The 16,728-nt window shown below is 49.9% G+C and overlaps 2 protein-coding genes across 3 annotated transcripts; one reads left to right on the plus strand and one right to left on the minus strand.

Moving 5' to 3' along the window:
• Positions 1–1,058: 1,058 nt before the first annotated feature.
• PDCD1 (programmed cell death 1) lies at positions 1,059–6,338 on the minus strand. The gene is made up of 5 exons (XM_030280522.4): positions 6,098–6,338; positions 3,769–4,101; positions 3,318–3,470; positions 2,738–2,772; positions 1,059–1,918 (listed from the first exon to the last, which is right to left on the minus strand). Exons 1-5 carry the CDS (start codon positions 6,204–6,206, stop codon positions 1,700–1,702), a joined length of 849 nt encoding a protein of 282 aa, XP_030136382.3. The 5' UTR covers positions 6,207–6,338; the 3' UTR covers positions 1,059–1,699.
• Positions 6,339–10,757: 4,419 nt separating this feature from the next.
• DYNLT2B (dynein light chain Tctex-type 2B) lies at positions 10,758–15,920 on the plus strand. 2 transcript variants are annotated; one of them, XM_002191881.7, is made up of 5 exons: positions 10,758–10,918; positions 11,380–11,513; positions 13,094–13,163; positions 14,796–14,859; positions 15,480–15,920. In XM_002191881.7, the coding sequence occupies exons 1-5, from the start codon at positions 10,851–10,853 to the stop codon at positions 15,525–15,527; spliced, it is 384 nt and encodes a 127-aa protein (XP_002191917.2). In that variant the 5' UTR covers positions 10,758–10,850; the 3' UTR covers positions 15,528–15,920. The 2 variants fall into 2 exon arrangements, with proteins under 2 accessions (XP_002191917.2, XP_030136427.4); XM_030280567.4 differs by lacking the exon at positions 10,758–10,918 and adding an exon at positions 10,987–11,171.
• The last annotated feature ends 808 nt before the right edge of the window (positions 15,921–16,728 follow it).

Genomic DNA, 16,728 nt, shown 5'->3' on the forward strand with positions numbered 1-16,728 from the left:
ATGAAGCAGGGTCCACCCTCTCAGTTATGTCAGTGTCGTGGCTGACAGGAAAGCAGAAGTGCTGACTGAGCTCCCACTTTCCCACTGCATCTGTCTCCTGCCTCGTTTTCTGGGCCCTGCTGGCCACAGCAGGTCTCTGACAGAGCTGCTGGGGCAAAGAGCAGGGCTGCTGCTGGCAAAAAGCCCCCGTGGGCTGAACCATGAACTGGCATGAGTTATGTTAGCTATGGGCAGTTATGGCACTGCCCGTGGAGGCTACTGGGAGCCTTCAGCAGCACTGAGGACCAAAGGGGACACTACGTCCACTGTCCTACACTGAAGAAAGGGGTAAGCTATCCCAAAAGGATATTTATCCCATCTAGTCCCATCTGGAAGTTTCTTCTGGACTTTCCAGAGTATAAGATATGGTGCCTGGCTTGCCTCACCCCTTCCCCCAATGCCCAGGTTTCCTCCCACAAGGCTGAGCTGGTTCTACTGGGGGTAAGGGAGGAAGAAACCTGCTGACAGTGCTGCCAAAGCGTGAGATGCAAGTGACTCTTCTCAGTTTTCACTGAGTTTCACACTCTCCTGGCAAGCCTCTGCTACCTCCAAAGCCACTCCTTACTGGGGTTTCTCCTCTCTCGAGCATCTGTCACTTCTTTCCGCTCTGGTTTCTGGCAGGTAGCACATCTCTTTCAAGAGAGAAAGTAGAAGTTTGAAGCCAAAAAAGCTGCACTGAGCACCACAGTATGAGCTTTGCCCTGGCTGATGGCAGCCAGACCCCTGGCACAGCAGGGATTCTCATTCCCATGGAGTAGGTGAGTGCCCCAAGACAAGCCTGATAAAGGGTGAATGCTGGGTTGCAGCCATGCCTGGGTGACCAGCTCAGACAGGGGCAAGGAGAAAATGAGCATCGACCTCTCTAGATTCCTAAGAGCAGCTCTGTGGAAGAGCAGCTTGCATATGTCACGGAGAGGCTGGGGAACCACAACAGATGCTGCCACCTCCCAGCTCTGCCCTGCACTGCAAGAGCCGTTTGTTGCTGCCCACGCATTTGCCATCACGAGTCAGCAAACGCCTCGGATACAAAACTCTTTATTCTCCCCCATGGCCATATCTGACTCCCACCTGGGGAGGGAGGGACACAGGGTAGATTACCCCTCATGCAGAGGAGGAAAATGCCTGGAGACAAGCAGAAGACCAGCTGCCTGCTTCCCAGGGATTTCTGAATAGCGGTACATAGGGCAGCCTCTGCTCCGAGCAAGAAGCTTGCAAGAAGCCTTGGGCTCCCGTGAGCAGCATCTCACAGGATTCACTCCAGTTCTGACCTCCAGCACTTTCTTCAACAGTCATGCTTTGATAGCTGGTTCAGACCGGGGGCAGGGAAGCAGCATGGCCACTCCAGAGAGCACTGGGTGGAGGTAGAAATCTGAGGCATACTGTAAATCACCTTTGGGACAGACCTGTTGGCATCACTGCTCTGCCTCAGTCCATTCTCCCTGTCCTGAGTGAAGAGGCAGCACATGAAGCACAGCAGGGACCTTCCTCATCCTGTGGTACCCACCCCATGGCCAAAATAACACTGTGGCCAGGACTGTTCAATGCTGACTCCAGCAGCAGCATTTATGTTGCTTTAGTCCTGATACGCTGGATTTTCCCAGAGTGAGGGGCTGGGGTAGCCTGTTCATGCCCACACCCTGGTGAGGAGGGACCCTGACCCTCAGCAGGGCTGTGATGGCAGCTGTCGAGTCCTCTCATCCAGGTGCTTCTTGCCACGCTCTGGTGTGACAGGTTTCTCCTCAGGGAAGATGATGGTGGCGTATTCAGTCTGCTCAACTGGCTGAGTCTTGGGAGGCACTGGGCTGCTCTGGTCCCTCTGAAACTCCAGCACACCGTAATCCACAGTGGATATGGACACCACAGGGAGCTTGTCTTCCTTCTGCAAGGTAACCCCATTGTGGTGGTTCAACATCCAGAGGTACCCACCATCCCCAGCAAAAGCCCTGGTACACTTCTTACAGCAAGTGCCAAAATCAGCTCTGAAGCATCCTGGGAGGGTGAGAGTGATGCACAGCAGAAAGATGCACAGACCTGGGGTAGAACATGCACAGAGCAACCACATCATGAGCCTTGGGGTCTCAGCTCTCTGCCTCTGCAGGCAGGCTGGACTCTCTGCCTGCCCTGCCATGGAAGGCAGAGCTGTGCTAGGAGCCCCTTTCCAACCTCTCCATTGGGCTCTAAGGTGGCATAGTGTGCAGGAGAGGAGCCTAGGGCTGAGTTTGCTCAGCCCAGAGAGGAGAGAGCGAAGGGCAACCTACTCACTGCCTTCAGCCACCTAATAAATGGGGTAGGAGAGAAGATGGAAACAGATCCCTCCTAGAGGTGCCTGGTTAAACAGAGAGGAAAACAGGCGCCAGCTGCAGCAAAATAAATTTCAGCTTGATATATCGGAGGGAAACATCCTCTCATTTTCTACAGCAACACAACCCACTGTCAAAAATAAGCCTTCTTTGAAGAAGAATTGGATTAGAGAGTCACATCCTATCTTGGATTGTTTGATTTTGTGATGGGGCTGTGCTTCTGCATGTGCAGAAAAGCAGTTGTAGCTGTGCAAAAAAGATCAAGCAGCAGCAGAGAAGACAGAAGAAGTGAGATGCTTGTGAAGAGCTGATAAAGGAAGGCCCAGCACCCTCCTTGCCCCAGCAATGCCACAGTGCTCTCCTGCAGCACAGCAGGGTTATAGAGGCAGAAAACTCACCTCTGGCATGTTTTCACTTGGTGGTTTCTGCACATCTGCAAAGTAGAACACTTGGTTAGAGGAGGTTTGTGTGCCATGTAAGCCCAGCCCCACCAAAGAGCTCACCACAATTTTTCACCACACATCCTCCTTGTCCGTAGGGTCTAACACCCAGAGCATTACAAGGACAAGTGAGACACCAGCCCACAGTCTAGGGTTTCATTTGGGATTAGTGGAGTGCAGCAGAACTCTCTGTGAGTCCTTGGGGGCCTGTGGTGTGTCTGAGGCGATGCCCTGTACTCAGCAGGGTGAGGTGCTCCAAAGTTACCTGGGCAAGGTGCATGGGAGGGATTCAAGTGCACCATTAAGGCACAACACTAACGAGTGGTGTAGAGCCACTGCACATGGTCTGGGGGCTCTACAAAGGGCAAGTGGGGCTCAAAGCACCCCTCTCCCCCCAGCATGGAGATATCTGTTCCACAGGGGTATGCCACAGCTGAGTTTAACACATTGAACCAGTCCGTGTACCCCAGGCAGCTGCAGACATCTGGGTGACACCAGGTCCCAAACTGGGTTTGCGTGGCCTCCAGGGGAATCATACCTCCTCTCCTGTATGTGAAGGTGAGGTAGCCAAAGATCAGCAGCACAGCCACTCCAGCCAGCAGGAGGATGCCCAGGAGCATGGCCTTGATGTGCTCTGAAGGGTTGCCTTCCTCCATCTCTGGCTCATCAGTAGCATTTATCTGGGGGGCTGCTGCAATAGGCATTCAAAAAAGGGGGAATAAAACAGCGGGTCAGGAGTGTAACATGGCCTCTATGGTCCTTGTGAAAGGCAGCAGGGGAACATGGGGGCTATCTTCAGAAAGGGCTCAGTGCCAGGTAGGCTGTCATAGTCCCATTTTTCCTCCAGGGTGCAAAGGAGATGGGACAGGGCAGGGCTGTGCTCTCCTGACCCACGTCAGGTCCTCTGCCAGCAGGTTACTGCCTGCCTTAACCCCTGGAGCTACAACGGGCTCGGGACCCATCCCCTTCAGCTCAGCCCCATGGCTGACCTGTGACTATCAGCTGGGACCGGTTGCTCTCCATCACTTTATCGGGCTCATAGAAGGTGATCAATCCACAGTAGTAGGAGCCTGAGTCATTCTTGTGGAGGTTCAGGATCTCAATCTCAAAGACAGGAGTGTGGTTGATGAGCCGGTACTTCTCTGTCTCCGTCACGGGCTTGTATCGGCTGATCTCAGCAGTTTTTTGGGCTTGGCTGTGGTGGGTCTCCTTGTACCAGTTGAGGCTGTACTCTGAACCAGAGTCATTCTCCATAGAGATATTGCAGAAGAAAGTGGCTTTGTCACCTTCAGGGAGAGTTAACACCGCTGGGAAGATGGTCACTGTTTGGGAGAGATGATACAGGGAGCAGACATGGTTACAGCAGGCACAGGTCTCAGAAACAACCACACCCCTGTGTGGGAGCCAGGGATGCAAGCCCAGTCCACATCATCACTCTGGGACATGGGCAGGTACATCTGTCCATGTCTCTCCCATTCCAAACCTATGCCTGCTGGCTGGAGAGGGGCTCTCAGAGGTAGCAACTGCACTGTGAAATGGTTTCAGCACACCAAATTGTGCTCTGGGCTATCTAAAATTAACACTGAACAACTGTACCAGGGAAAACAGACTCTGGGGGTTGTATTATTTTTAAATATATGCTGTATTTTGATGTCTGAGTTATCCTCTCTCCAGCTGAGATTGACTCTGAAAGTGAGCAGAGGGACAGTGTCTGTCTGACTGCTGGGGCAGTGTCCTGTGGTGCAGCCCATCACATACCTGGCTTCCTGCTGGGATGCTGTGGCTCTCCCCACTACACAATGCTGTAGTGAGCATTGCATAGGGAGCTCAGAGCAGGCAGGGGCTGCCCATGGCACAGTATTTGTTATCTCCAGCCTGAGACCGCCTGACAGGGAAGAACAACCTGGAGCTTACAGTGCCATCCCTTTCCAGGGGCCTGTCCCCTCCTTATGTGTGCGTGGGCAGCCAGGCCCTGGGGTTCCAGCTGGTCTTGCCAGGCTGTTCCCAACACAGAATCCAGGCAGCCAGAGCCACAGGCTCCTCTGCTTTAGCACCAGCCCCTGCTGCTTCACCCCATTTCCCTGCCCGTTATCCCGGTGGGTTCATCCATCCTGCGTGGTGGGAATGCTGCAAACACAGCCCAGGCACACAATGTGTGCCAGCTTCAGCCAGCCCCACACAGCAGAACAGCTGTTGTATTAATTTCTGTTCAGAACAATGAAATGTGGGAAGAAGCATTTTCACATGGGTCACCCGACCAAGCTATTCAAACCACCATAGTTTTGAAAAGCCTCTGTCAAAGGAAAGTTGTCTTCCCTTTTCAGAAATCACCACTGATAGCAGCCCCAGGGCTTGCACACAAAGTCCCTCCCATCCCTCCAACTCTGGCCTGAGGCCAAAAGATCATAACCTCAGCGTCACCAGAAGAGGAACCAGAAGAGGAACCTGGAAATTCTGTGAATACAAGATCAGATAGAAAACTGGGCTGAGAAATGAGGGTTGAGACCAAACAAGAGGAGGGAAGAAGTGGCCCAGTTCCCACAGGAGGCACTGCCTGTGTCGATGTCCACACCAAGAGATGGGATTTCTGCCATGTTTTGGATTTCTTGTGTTTAACAAGAAATATTTGGCAGGTTCAGGGCTTTATTTCCTACTAGTGCCACTGCCAACAATAAATGAAGCATTTGGAGGACTTCTGAAAGTAGATGTTTGGTTTACATGTTTTCCTAGCTCCAGAGGTAACATCTGCTCCAAGGGATACCCAGCCCTCTCCCCACCCTCAAGGCAAAAAACACATTAATCCACCAAAGAAACAGTGGGCTGGAAGGAACAGGAGACACAGCTTCATCAGAGCTCTCACTCACCCTGCCCAGACTCACACCTTCCCTTCAACCTCTCCTCCTCCCACAAAGTTCACTCAGAGCGAGGATCCTGGATCCCTCAGGATAGAGTCCAAACCAGGAGGTGCAGCCCAAGTGTGCAGATTGAAGCCATGAGAACTAGAAAGAAAACTCCACACCCCACTGGCAAACCCATAAGCTCAACACCAAATTCCAACCACCATCACTGTGTTACAACACAGCTCTGTGTCAGCACTGTGATCTGGGGACCTGTCCCCTTCTCCATCCTTTAATCCCATTTCTGCCCCAAGAATCCCCAAGTCCTTTGCTTCAGCTGCACATACCCAAAAGCTTTGGGGTTTCTGCCTTCTTGATGCCAGAGCTAATTTTTAACTACAAAGCTCCCAGCCCTTAGACATTTCCACCAGCTTCAAATCACACGGCCGTGCCAGTGAGCCTGCCACACTCCTGTACCTACCCCGGCGGCAGCAGGTCAGCATGGGCTCACAGCAGAGCAGGATGACACAGAGGTCAGCCAGGGCCACCTCCACGCTGCCCCACGACTTCTTCGAGGCACCTGGGGCCATGCTGAGCCGCTGTGTCCCCTGCCCAGGCAGGCGGGAGGTGCTGTGCCGTGTGTGCTGTGTCGCTCCCGGCTCTCTGTGCTTGCTTCCCCACAGCGGCAGCTTGTTCTCTGTCGTACACAGCGAGGGCTGGGTGGAAGTGAAACGTACCCATCTCTGCCCGAGAGGGAAACCCGGGCTGCCTCCCACCCCCAGCTTCCTCCCCACAAAGGCAAGGATCAGCTGAGCCAGACCTGGCCCCTTCCCCTCCCGAGCGCTCCTGGCATGTTCCCATACAAGGTGCCCAGCTGCCAAGCAGTGGGGATGGGCACCTCTGAGCCGGCATGCTTTTTGGGGAAAGCTTCCAGGGATGGAGGAGGCAGGGACCACAAGGGACACGGCCTCAGCTCTGAGCCTGGCCCATAAGTAAAAGTCATCTTGGGCTCCTAGTCATCCACAGGTGCTCCCACTGGGTGCCCAAGGCAGTGGTGTTGTGGGATGTGTGGCACTGAGTAGATAAGGTCTGAGAAGCCATGGGACACCAACTGGTTGGCTGTTCTCACCAGGATGGGATAGGATGGGAGATGAGGAGGAGGGAGAGGAGGATGAGTTCTGCCTCCTTAGGTGAATTTCTTCTCAGATTTGAAGAGAGTAAGGGCAGGTGCCCAGGGCCAGGGTGCTGTTATCGGAACAGAAGACTTCTGTAATTTTTTGCCATCCATGTTCCCTTCTCACCACACTGACCAATACTGGCATAGGAAATAACCAGTGGTGAAAGCACGCTCTTCCACTTCTCTGTGATTCTAATGATGACTTTAATGTTTTTCCAAATTTCCACAAACAAGCTGTGGGGCTGGGGCTTACTCACCTCTCACTTTCAAACGTGTCCCTGGCAGGCAAGTGGGCTGGGGCAGCCACCCCGAATTTCATAGAATCATGAAATCATATAATCGTTGAGATTGGAAAAGACCTCTAGGATCATCAGGTTCAGCCATAAACCCCATGCCACAAGGATGGCCAAACTAGGATGGCCAAGGAGCGGGTTCTGAGCTGGGGCAGACAGGGCTCACCCTGGGAGGGTGCCTCAGTCCAGCCTGTCTTGGTCCTCTTTTCCAGTCTCCTCCTGGCATTGCAGCATCACTCCTTTCTCATGAGCTCCTGGCAGTGCTTAAGTTGCAGAGCCAGGCTGGGTGCCATACCTACTTTGTCACCTCTCTATGCCACCTGGCCAGAGGTCACCATGCTGCCTGGATGGGCGGCAAAGGGAGAGTGCTCTCCACCATGTGCAAGGGTGCACATGGGTTTTGACTTGGACATCACCTCTTCTTTCATAATTTCCTGGTTTCCCACTGAAAAAAACCCTGAATAAACTAAACTAAACTGAGCTGAACTCCAGAAACAAGAAAACTGACAGCAAGGAGGCGTTTCCACCTTGAGGCTTTATGTCCCCAAATGGTGACACCAGGCACTTGAGCCAGTCGTGGGAAGGCTTCTTTGGCACTTGCCACATGTTTTGGTTTCTAGAGGTGGAAGATGTGATGGGTATCACCACCAAGATCACAACTCAGCAAGCCAGGGATAGGCAGGAAAAACTGGCTCATCCTCCCCACCCCATGAGGCAGCAGTGAAGGGCTGATTAGAATCATAGCATGAATTGCTCAAACTTTCCAATGCACACTTGAATAGCTATAAACCGGTACCCAGGGCGGGGAGGCTGCTGTGTCCATGAGAAACCAGCAACAGCAAGATGCCCTTTTCTCTGAAAAAAAAACTCCACAGTGATGAAAAGAATAAAAGAAAAGATCAAGCTGCTAGGAAGCTGCTGTGGAGGAAAGTGAGGTGAGCAGCAGCGCTAGGCTCAGGTGCTGACATTGCAGAGGAGCACAGCCCCAGCCCCACAGCAGCCCCAGGGCTTCAGGCAGGCTTTGAACCCTGCCTGCACCCTGCCAGACCAGCACAGCTCAGCCTGGCTCCTCCACCAGGTTCTCCAGCACGAAGGAAAACAGCTTGGCCCCAACCATGATGCAGCTCCCTACTCGTGCTGGTAAATATGCTCCAGCCCAGTGGGGTAGATTGTACATCTTGGGGTTTGCTGACATGGTCATAAAAAGGTCCTTTGGTGCTTAAAAAAATATAAATTCTTTCTCTGAGTTGGAGCATGGCAAGTTGCATAGGACAGTCCTTTTCTATTTGGTCACCAAAAGATGTAAATGAAGTCTAAAAAGGAAGGATAAGCAGAAATAAGTGAGAAGTCAGTTTGTTCTTTAAAACTAAGAAACAGCAACTTCAGTAAGGACGTGTCACACCAGTTCATTGGAGCACAAAAGTCATAGTTTTCCTCCAACCAGAAGCTGGTGAATTCCATCAACACAGCTGTGACCCAGAGGAGGGCCCATTCTTCTGCAGCCATCACTGCTGGGGCACACAGCTGTCACCTGAGCACTCACCTCAAAGAGCAGAGAGTCAGCCCCAAAATGGTTTAAAAGCATCTGAGGTATTTAAGGAGCACTTAAAAATTTGAAGAAGAAAAAGAAAGCTGTGATCAAACATCTCTCATGAAGCCCAGAGCTGCTTGACCTTGAAGTCCAGGAGAAGGAACAGCTTCCCAAGTGGGAAAGCAAAAACAAAAAGATGCTGAGGAAGAGAAGCTCATACATTCCAAAGATCCTTCCCCCAACGGTTTAACTGAATTCACATCTGCGGGTCTGACCCAGGCGGGAGCTGAGTGCCTGGGGTGAGAAGAGGAAACGGTTAATAGTGTTTGCAAATAAACACAGAGTTTGAGGTCTTTCTGATACTTCTCAGAAATTATGAAGATCTCTGCAAATGATTTGCATGAGAAGCAACATCTGACCCTGTGGGGACAGGCAGCGTCCTGTGGATGTGAGTAAGCAGCGGTAAGCAGTGAGTAAGTAGAGGGATGGAACAGAGACACAAAACTGTTCCTTTAACAGGCAGAAACCTGCAGGGTTTGGGCAGAGTAACGGTAACTGTGATGGGAAGGTGCCACATGGGTATGGCAAGGGACTATGTCCTCTCCAGCATGACAGTGAGTGTACCTGCTGGTGGGCAGAGCTGACACCCAGCCCAGTGGTACTAAGGACTCTAATGGTCCATCTCTAGCAAGAAGTGCTTGTAAAGTCTGTGGAAATTAGGAGCTGCTGCTGCTCAGGGTCTCGTCAACCCATCCATGCTCAGAGCAGGTTGGGACAGGATCTGGCACCAGTTGGGATATGCTTGTACATCCCAAGCAAAACTCTTGCAGTGTTTTCTCTCGGTGAACCTCACATCTCCTGTACCCAAGGGGCACCTCCAGGCACACCTAGCGCTGTCACAGTTCATGCTCCCCTCCAGCCTCCCATCCATGGCAGTGGCAACACTCCACAGCAGCATTGGCTGTGCCTTCACACTGTTTCCATTCAGAGCTGGGTGAGGTACACAAGGACCTTTCTCAGCCGTGTCATCCGCTGCACGTGGGAAGCCCAATCAATCACAAAGATCGCTGCTTCGAGATAACCTGCAGAGGAAACAGAATGTCAGCTTCTCAGCAGGGGCTGCAGCACATGCAGCCGTCCGTCCCTGCGACACACAGCCTCTATGGGCAGGGAAAAGGGCACAAGGGGTAGGATTCTGGGGAGCAAGAATTTTAAGCCTTTTTGGAGGATTTAAGAAGTTGCTGGAGGAAAGGAGCAAGGCTGGGATCTCGTCCCTGATGTCTGGGATGTGTTGTACATAGGCAGGAAGGGAGCCTCCTAGCCCTGGGCAAGGCTGAGTGCAGGGGCTGTGGCTGCCGGCTGCTTTGGGCAGGAGTGGGGCACCGGGGAAGCAGCAAGTGAGGCCAGGCTGTCTTACCCCACTCTCTCCCCATCACACCTCCAGCTGCACCCCAGGCAGCAACCTCTTCAAACCCTTTACTTACAGAATCACAGAATGAATCAGGTTGGGGAAGACCTCTGAGATCGTCACATCCAACCTATGACTCAACACCACCATGACAACTACAGCATGACACTAAGGGCCACATCCAGTCTTTCTTTAAACACCTCCAGGGACAGTGAGTCCACCACCTCCCTAGGCAGTCCATTCCAATATTAATCACCCTTTCTATGATTAAGAAATTCCTCCTAATGTCCAACCTAAACCTCCCCTGGAACAGCTGTGCCCTCTCATCCCGTTGCTGGTTGTTTGGGAGAAGGGGCTGACCCCTGCCTGGCTACATCCTCCTTTCAGGGAGTTGTAGAGGGATAAGGGAACCTGAGCCTCCTTTTCTCCAGACTAAACACAACCAACTCCTTCAGCTGCTCCTTCTAGGATTTGTGCTCCAGACCCTTCCCCAGCTCCACCGTCCTTCTCTGGACTTGCTCCAGCACCTCAGCATCTTCTACATTGCAAAATTGTACCATTTATTCTAGTTATTAAAACAGCCTGCAATTATTCACCAACTGCTTCATTGTACAAGTCTTATTAAAAAAAAAAAAAACAAACAAACTAAAACCTTTTATTTTCTTTTTTTTTTAACCAAAACAATGCCATAGGCTGCAGAGACATAAAGCCCGGAGTTCAGCCCCACGCACACGGAGCCGCCTCAGGGCCGGGGCGGCGCCGCGCGGGGCGGGCGGCGGAAGCGCCGCGGTTGTCCCGGTAACCAACGCCGGGGCCTGCGGGGCCATGGGCGAGCTGGGCCCGGACGGAGCAGCCGAGAACACGTACAGCCTGCGGCCCGGCCTCCAGCACCGGTGAGGCCGCGGGGACAGAGGGGCCGGCACGGTGCGGGGCTGGATGGGGCGGTTGGGCCCGGGAGTGTGGGAGCAGCGAGGGAATGTCGGGAGGCCGTCCCTGGGCACGGGGGCTGGCTGAGGCGGCGGGGCGCTGGGAATGGGGAGCGCGGGGGGCTGGGGGCACCGGGATCCCCCCAGCTGTGACACCCACCGAGGGGAGGATGCTGCTGGAGGGACAACTTCCAGTGGGGCTGGTTTTACCCATTCATAGGTGTTTGGCTTTTGGCAATATCTCCATTTTAGCAGGGCTTTTTTTCCCCGTGGCTTGTCATCTGTCATTTTTTTTCTCTAATACATAAAAGCTACATTTTCCCAGGAGGTATTTGGCATTGTGTATGTTTCTGCTCATTGTGTGAACTTTCTGTTGCACTTTTCTTCTTCTTTTTTTTTTTTTATTTTTTTTATTGTTGCCATGATAGATTTAAGTCGTCCACAGTAAAAGAATGCATCCATGCGATACTGAAGGAGAAGCTGACCAATGTACAGTACATCCCAGAAGAAATGCCTGAGCTTACAAAGTCTTTATCAGACACAATAAAAGACAGACTGAAAGGTAAGCAGGTTTGCTGGGGATGTAATTTCTTTTCTTGCCATGTCCTCTCCCTTTTGACAAGATTCCTCTTTCTTCCTTTATACTTGAAATGTATTCCTTCCCTGTTGACTGACTCGAGGCTGCTGGTATGAAGCAATCTGTCCTATATATTCCTTGCCTGTGGAACTGGAGACCTAATTCAAGCAGACAAGATTTGTTTTCATATAGCTTGGCAAGTGTGTGATGTCAAACTTGGTGGGTCTGCAGGGGGAAAGAAGCTGCATTAGAGAGAAGAAAGAAGTGATGTTTCATTGCTTCTTGCTTCCATAAACAGAATCATTCCTGCTCCTTTTGTGCTGTGGGTTAGAGCTGGAATAGCAGTGGAGATCAGAACAAGGCTCAGGGGGCACAGGGAAGGGGTAGAGAGGAGCAGTCAGCCAAGGAGGGGAGTGACTACAGCCTTACAGCTCTGGAAAAAGGTTGTGCTGCTGCACGGGATGCCCTCCAGCATTTTTGAGTTCACGAAAAAACGTGCAGGCACCAGCAGGTGTTTCCTGAGTTTTGTGCTGGAATAAGTACATGAATGTGTGTGCTGGCACGGACACTTTTTTTCGCCTTCTTCCTGGGGACACGCTGGTGCTCCATCTGCTGGGCTGGCCTGACGTGGTGGCACAGACACGCAGTCACCCTCGGCAGGAGCCGTGGATTTGTGCTTCTCCCAGAATTACACATCTGCTTTAAAGCCAGCAGCAGCTGTAGTCCCTGAACGTGTTCATGCTGAGCTCCTCTGCACAGGGCTTGGCTTCAGTAGTGTGTAACCACAGTGGCAGCAGCCTGAAGCAAGGCTGGCCCGGGGTGGCCACTCTTATCAGCTGGCATCTCTGATAAGCATTGATGGATGTTAGCGGTGCCAGCTGCTGTGTTCAATCCTCCAGTGGAAACAGGGCGCTGGAGTCGTCCCAGGACACTGCTTTGTTGGGGACAGGCATTGGGATCTATATTTGATTTTAAACATGCTTGTTCTGATTTGGCTTCTGGAACATTGCCATGGCCTGATTAGATCTGGCCTGTGCCCCAGAGGTACTTCTTTACTGTTGTGAAACAATAGCACATCTCTGAAGACACGTAAATAACACAGCTATTATGTGGCCTTTTATACTACTCAGAAACAAAGGAAACACCTGTGGGGCAGAAGAATTTCACAATACCTTTGCATCAAAACAGTTTTAAAATAAGACCGTTTTTTTCAAATTGCATTTTGTCCATCAGCAGCCTAATTTATGTTCTTTCCATGTGGCCAGTTCTTGAAAGTTGTCAAAACAGAAGGCTGACACACAGCGTAGCTGCTCAGAGGTGTCTTGTGCCTTAAGTGCATCTTTTATGGATGACAACTACCCTGTTCACCCTTCAACTCCAGCAAAACCATGGTACTCCATACTAGGAAAATGAAGCTTTACGAGGCAGTCTGTCCACTTGGCTACTTGCATAGGCTTGTACAGCCACTTGCTTTGTAGCCAAAAAGCTTAGCTTTCAGGGTTGTGTCTTGGACTCATATTTTTAAAAAGTTATTGTTCTCACTAATATTTTTTTTCTCTCTCCAGAGGAGGGATTTGACAGGTACAAGATGGTGGTGCAGGTTGTCATTGGAGAGCAGAGAGGAGAAGGAGTGAAGTAAGTTTTGCATTTTCTAATTGTATTTCTAGCATGTTTTTTGGGTTTAGGTGTGTTTTTTTTTCCCTTTGGAAGCTGCTTCCAACTTGCCTTGCTACAAACATCTGTCTGCAGATGGTGAAGTGTAAATCACTTTCTTTTCTCTTTTAGTGGCAACTTCAGTCCTTAGGTTGTGGCTGGTTGAATTAGCAGTGATAATTTGCTCTACGGTGGTTCTTAACAAGCTGAAATGCTGAAAATCATTTCTGAAGAGTGTGGTAGAAGCATTTTGTGTTGTATTCATGATGAATTAGGGTACATCCCCGCCATCCATTCCCAAGGCCCTGCTGGAGCACAAAAAACATAGTAACTCACTTCTGTCTAAAGCCAGAAAGCTTCCATAAGCACTTCATTTACATTTTTCAGAAGTTTCAATTTCTATAATCCCCCTGCAATACTGCCATGGGAACCAAGCCTAGATTCCCATGTGGGTGCTGAGCACTTGCAGTCAGCTCCAGATGCCTTCAGTCAGACGAAAGAATTCCTCTTGGCTGCAATAATGGGCTGTAGATTTCCATTACTCGTGGGTAGGGAGAAGGCAAAGGGAGCAGCTCACAAGGTTTATGTGCTTTATCTGCTGGGCTTATCTTTATTACTGTGCCTGGTACGCCACCAGAAGATAAGTGCAGGAGAGCTGTAATCAGATCTGCTGCCTCCCTGTTCTGGAGGTCAGAGAGGAATATGTGTACCTGCTGCTCAGGCTTCTGTCAGGAATGTGTCTCTGCAGGCAGGCTGCTCCACAAGCACCGTGCCAGGGTGAACAGTTCAGTGTTCAGGTGGTCTGATCAGAAATGTGAAGTCCAGCCACACAGGCTGACAGAGCAGTTGGAGAAATCTTCCAATTTGCAACAGACAGGAGGCAAGATTGAAATACAATCACTGACACCCTTAATGCAAAATGCACCTTAATACAGTCATTCATACATTATGGGACTGTGCCCCAAAAGGAATCCTGTCAGCTGAGGCTGACTGGGGCAGGCAGGGAGTGGGACCCTTGCAGCAGAGAAAAGGGAATGTCAGTGCCTTTAGACAAGGCAGCAGCAAGGTCTCTCATGCAATACCCTGTTATAGTCTGGTTGGTTGTGCTCAGGATAGGGCTTGGGTGTAGAAATCCATCAGGATAGTCGGGGAGCAGAGGGTATAGGTACAAAAAGACTTGAAGAGGTCATGGTCTCGTAGCATGGCATGTTCCAGGGAATAGGATAGCTCCCTATAAATAAGTTGGGAGTATGTACCATGAGGGTGCAGGAGGTGAAGGACAAGAAGAAATCAGCTAAATTAGCCACTGATATGCATAGGCCAGAAGTCAAAGATTCTTAAGCACCATAGCAATGAGGTTTCAAGCCCTGCTGCACAGTGAAGATGGCAGTGTTGAGAGCTGGTGAGTTTGAAAGCAGAGCACATACAGAGGGGATTAAAGCATGTGGTACAGAATTCAGCAGTAGAAAACTAGGCTTGGGATTCAGGACCACACTTCCAAATTCCATTACCTTTAAAGCAAGGTCAGTTTGGTTTTCAAGGGAAGTATCTGTGATCACTTAGGTCATTACACATGAACTCTGGGTAATGTCCCTGTCTGGCTCCTTTGTCTAGCATGGCTGCACGATGTTTCTGGGACGCTGACACTGACAGCTGTGCTCACGACGTGTTCATGAACGTAAGTACGGGCTGGATTCTCATGGAAAGTGCAGAGCTACTTGCTTTTCTATGAGAGGTAGAGTGACCTTAAATATGGAGCAGAAAAGAAACAACTACCAGAAGGCAAGGAATCAAGATTATTGAAAACAGCCTGATTTACATCCTTGTTCACAAAACATACTTAGGTATAATAGCCAACATAGTAAAAGTTCTCTGAGTAGGTGACACAGTACAGTACAAAAGTTATTGTGGTTATTATCACACCATTTTACTGGTGGGGAGAGAAAGCACAAGAGACAAAATCTTTTCTGACATACTTTGCTGAACCGCAGTCATGGAACATGGCTGAAATCCAGGACTAAGACAAAGTCAAGGTTTTACTTAATTATTATTTTATTTTAAACTGACACCTGTGGGTGTGTGGATGGAGGAAATTGAGGCGCTTCTGACATTCAGATACACTGACCTGGGTTACGCCACAAGTGAGGTGAATAAGAAACTTAAATAAAAGACAGAAAAGTGCTATATATTACCATACAGTTATAATCTGGTCTAAATGTTCCCTGAGGTTTGCCTGTTCCACTAGACTAGTACAAAGCTTGCCTTGACTAACACAGAGCCTTTCTCTGTTTTCCCCAGGACAGCTTGTTTTGTGTTGTGGCTGCATTTGGCTGCTTCTACTATTGAAGGTGACAAACATTGCACAGAAGGATGGACACTGGGGAGAATGCTTTGGAGTATTTTTTATTTAAGGGCAAAAAAGCTTCATATTCTGTGTACATAACACAATTAACAGCTCTATGAAGCATGTCCTACACCTGTTCTACGTACTACAACATTCCCTCTTCCTTGTGGATATTGATACAGCTTTAAGCACAATATTATTATTATGTCCTTTATTTAAATGGTCCTTAGTTTTTTATATAGTGTTGGTTTTGTCCTAAAAGCGTATTGCCAATAGCCATTGCTTCTAAGGAAACTCAACTTCTGTCTCAAAAGGATTCTGCTACTTTTATTTTTATTTCTATGAAATTAATGAAATATTTATTTTAAAAACCCATAATAAATCTATGTATTTAATATTTATTCTCCTGTGACATTTTCTTCCACTCTTCAAGATGCACTATCCTGGATAGCTTATCTGTATTTCTCAGGTGAGCATTTTGACAGCTCTTTGTAAATTAATCCATAAAGCTGATCTCTGAGTCTGGTTTTCCAGATCTGTTCCTATGACTCCCACAACAACTGGGCTATGAATCCCAGCTGTGTCACATGAGATGGTATTAATTGATGGAAAGTTGAGGTATTTAGGACATTAGGTCAGGCCAGCAGCCCACACACCCCATGACTGCCAGAACTCCTCCCTGCAGTAGCTGCTCCTTGGTTCGGATGCTGTGAGTGATCATAGCTCCTCATGCTCTTCAGCAGATACTGCAGTGATTTCTGAATCTCTCTGTAATTGTTTTGGAGTATGAGGGTGGATGTTTGGAGACCAACTTTGCTAGGACTCCAGCCTCAGAAAGGCTGCAGTAGGTCTGCAGAAGAGTGCTAAATCTCATCTCCCCAAAAGTTGGAGGACCAGGTGGGTTCCTGAGGCAGTGGGTGCCAACAGAGTTTATCTTAGCATGTCCATTGGAAGACGGGATGCTCTGTGGTGATGCCTGTTCTCTCTCTGCTGACAGGGAAAGTACAGCAGAACCATTCCAGTGGGATGAATGGCTTCCAGAGTGCCAAAGTGGGATGAGGTGAACCTGAATCCCACCCTCACCAACTGTTACAGCAGAACACACCCTCCCCATGCAGCTCTTGGAAGCTGGGGAAGTAAAAAATCATGATGCATCTTCTAGAATCCCTCTTTCAGCTATAGTGCTGGAGGCAGCACACTGCT

This window comes from Taeniopygia guttata, chromosome 9, assembly GCF_048771995.1.
Source record: "Taeniopygia guttata chromosome 9, bTaeGut7.mat, whole genome shotgun sequence".
NCBI classification, from domain to species: Eukaryota; Metazoa; Chordata; class Aves; order Passeriformes; family Estrildidae; genus Taeniopygia; species Taeniopygia guttata.

Excerpts from the sequence above, each read along its gene's own strand:
- PDCD1 (XM_030280522.4), bottom strand. The coding sequence starts at position 6,206 with ATGGCCCCAGGTGCCTCGAAGAAGTCGTGGGGCAGCGTGGAGGTGGCC. Across the intron at positions 4,102-6,097 it reads GCTGACCTGCTGCCGCCGGG|TGACCATCTTCCCAGCGGTG; the intron begins GTAGGTACAGGA and ends TCTCCCAAACAG. Across the intron at positions 2,773-3,317 it reads CTTCACATACAGGAGAGGAG|ATGTGCAGAAACCACCAAGT; the intron begins GTATGATTCCCC and ends TCTACTTTGCAG.
- DYNLT2B (XM_030280567.4), top strand. The coding sequence starts at position 11,002 with ATGTCGGGAGGCCGTCCCTGGGCACGGGGGCTGGCTGAGGCGGCGGGG. Across the intron at positions 11,514-13,093 it reads AATAAAAGACAGACTGAAAG|AGGAGGGATTTGACAGGTAC; the intron begins GTAAGCAGGTTT and ends TTCTCTCTCCAG. Across the intron at positions 13,164-14,795 it reads CAGAGAGGAGAAGGAGTGAA|CATGGCTGCACGATGTTTCT; the intron begins GTAAGTTTTGCA and ends TCCTTTGTCTAG.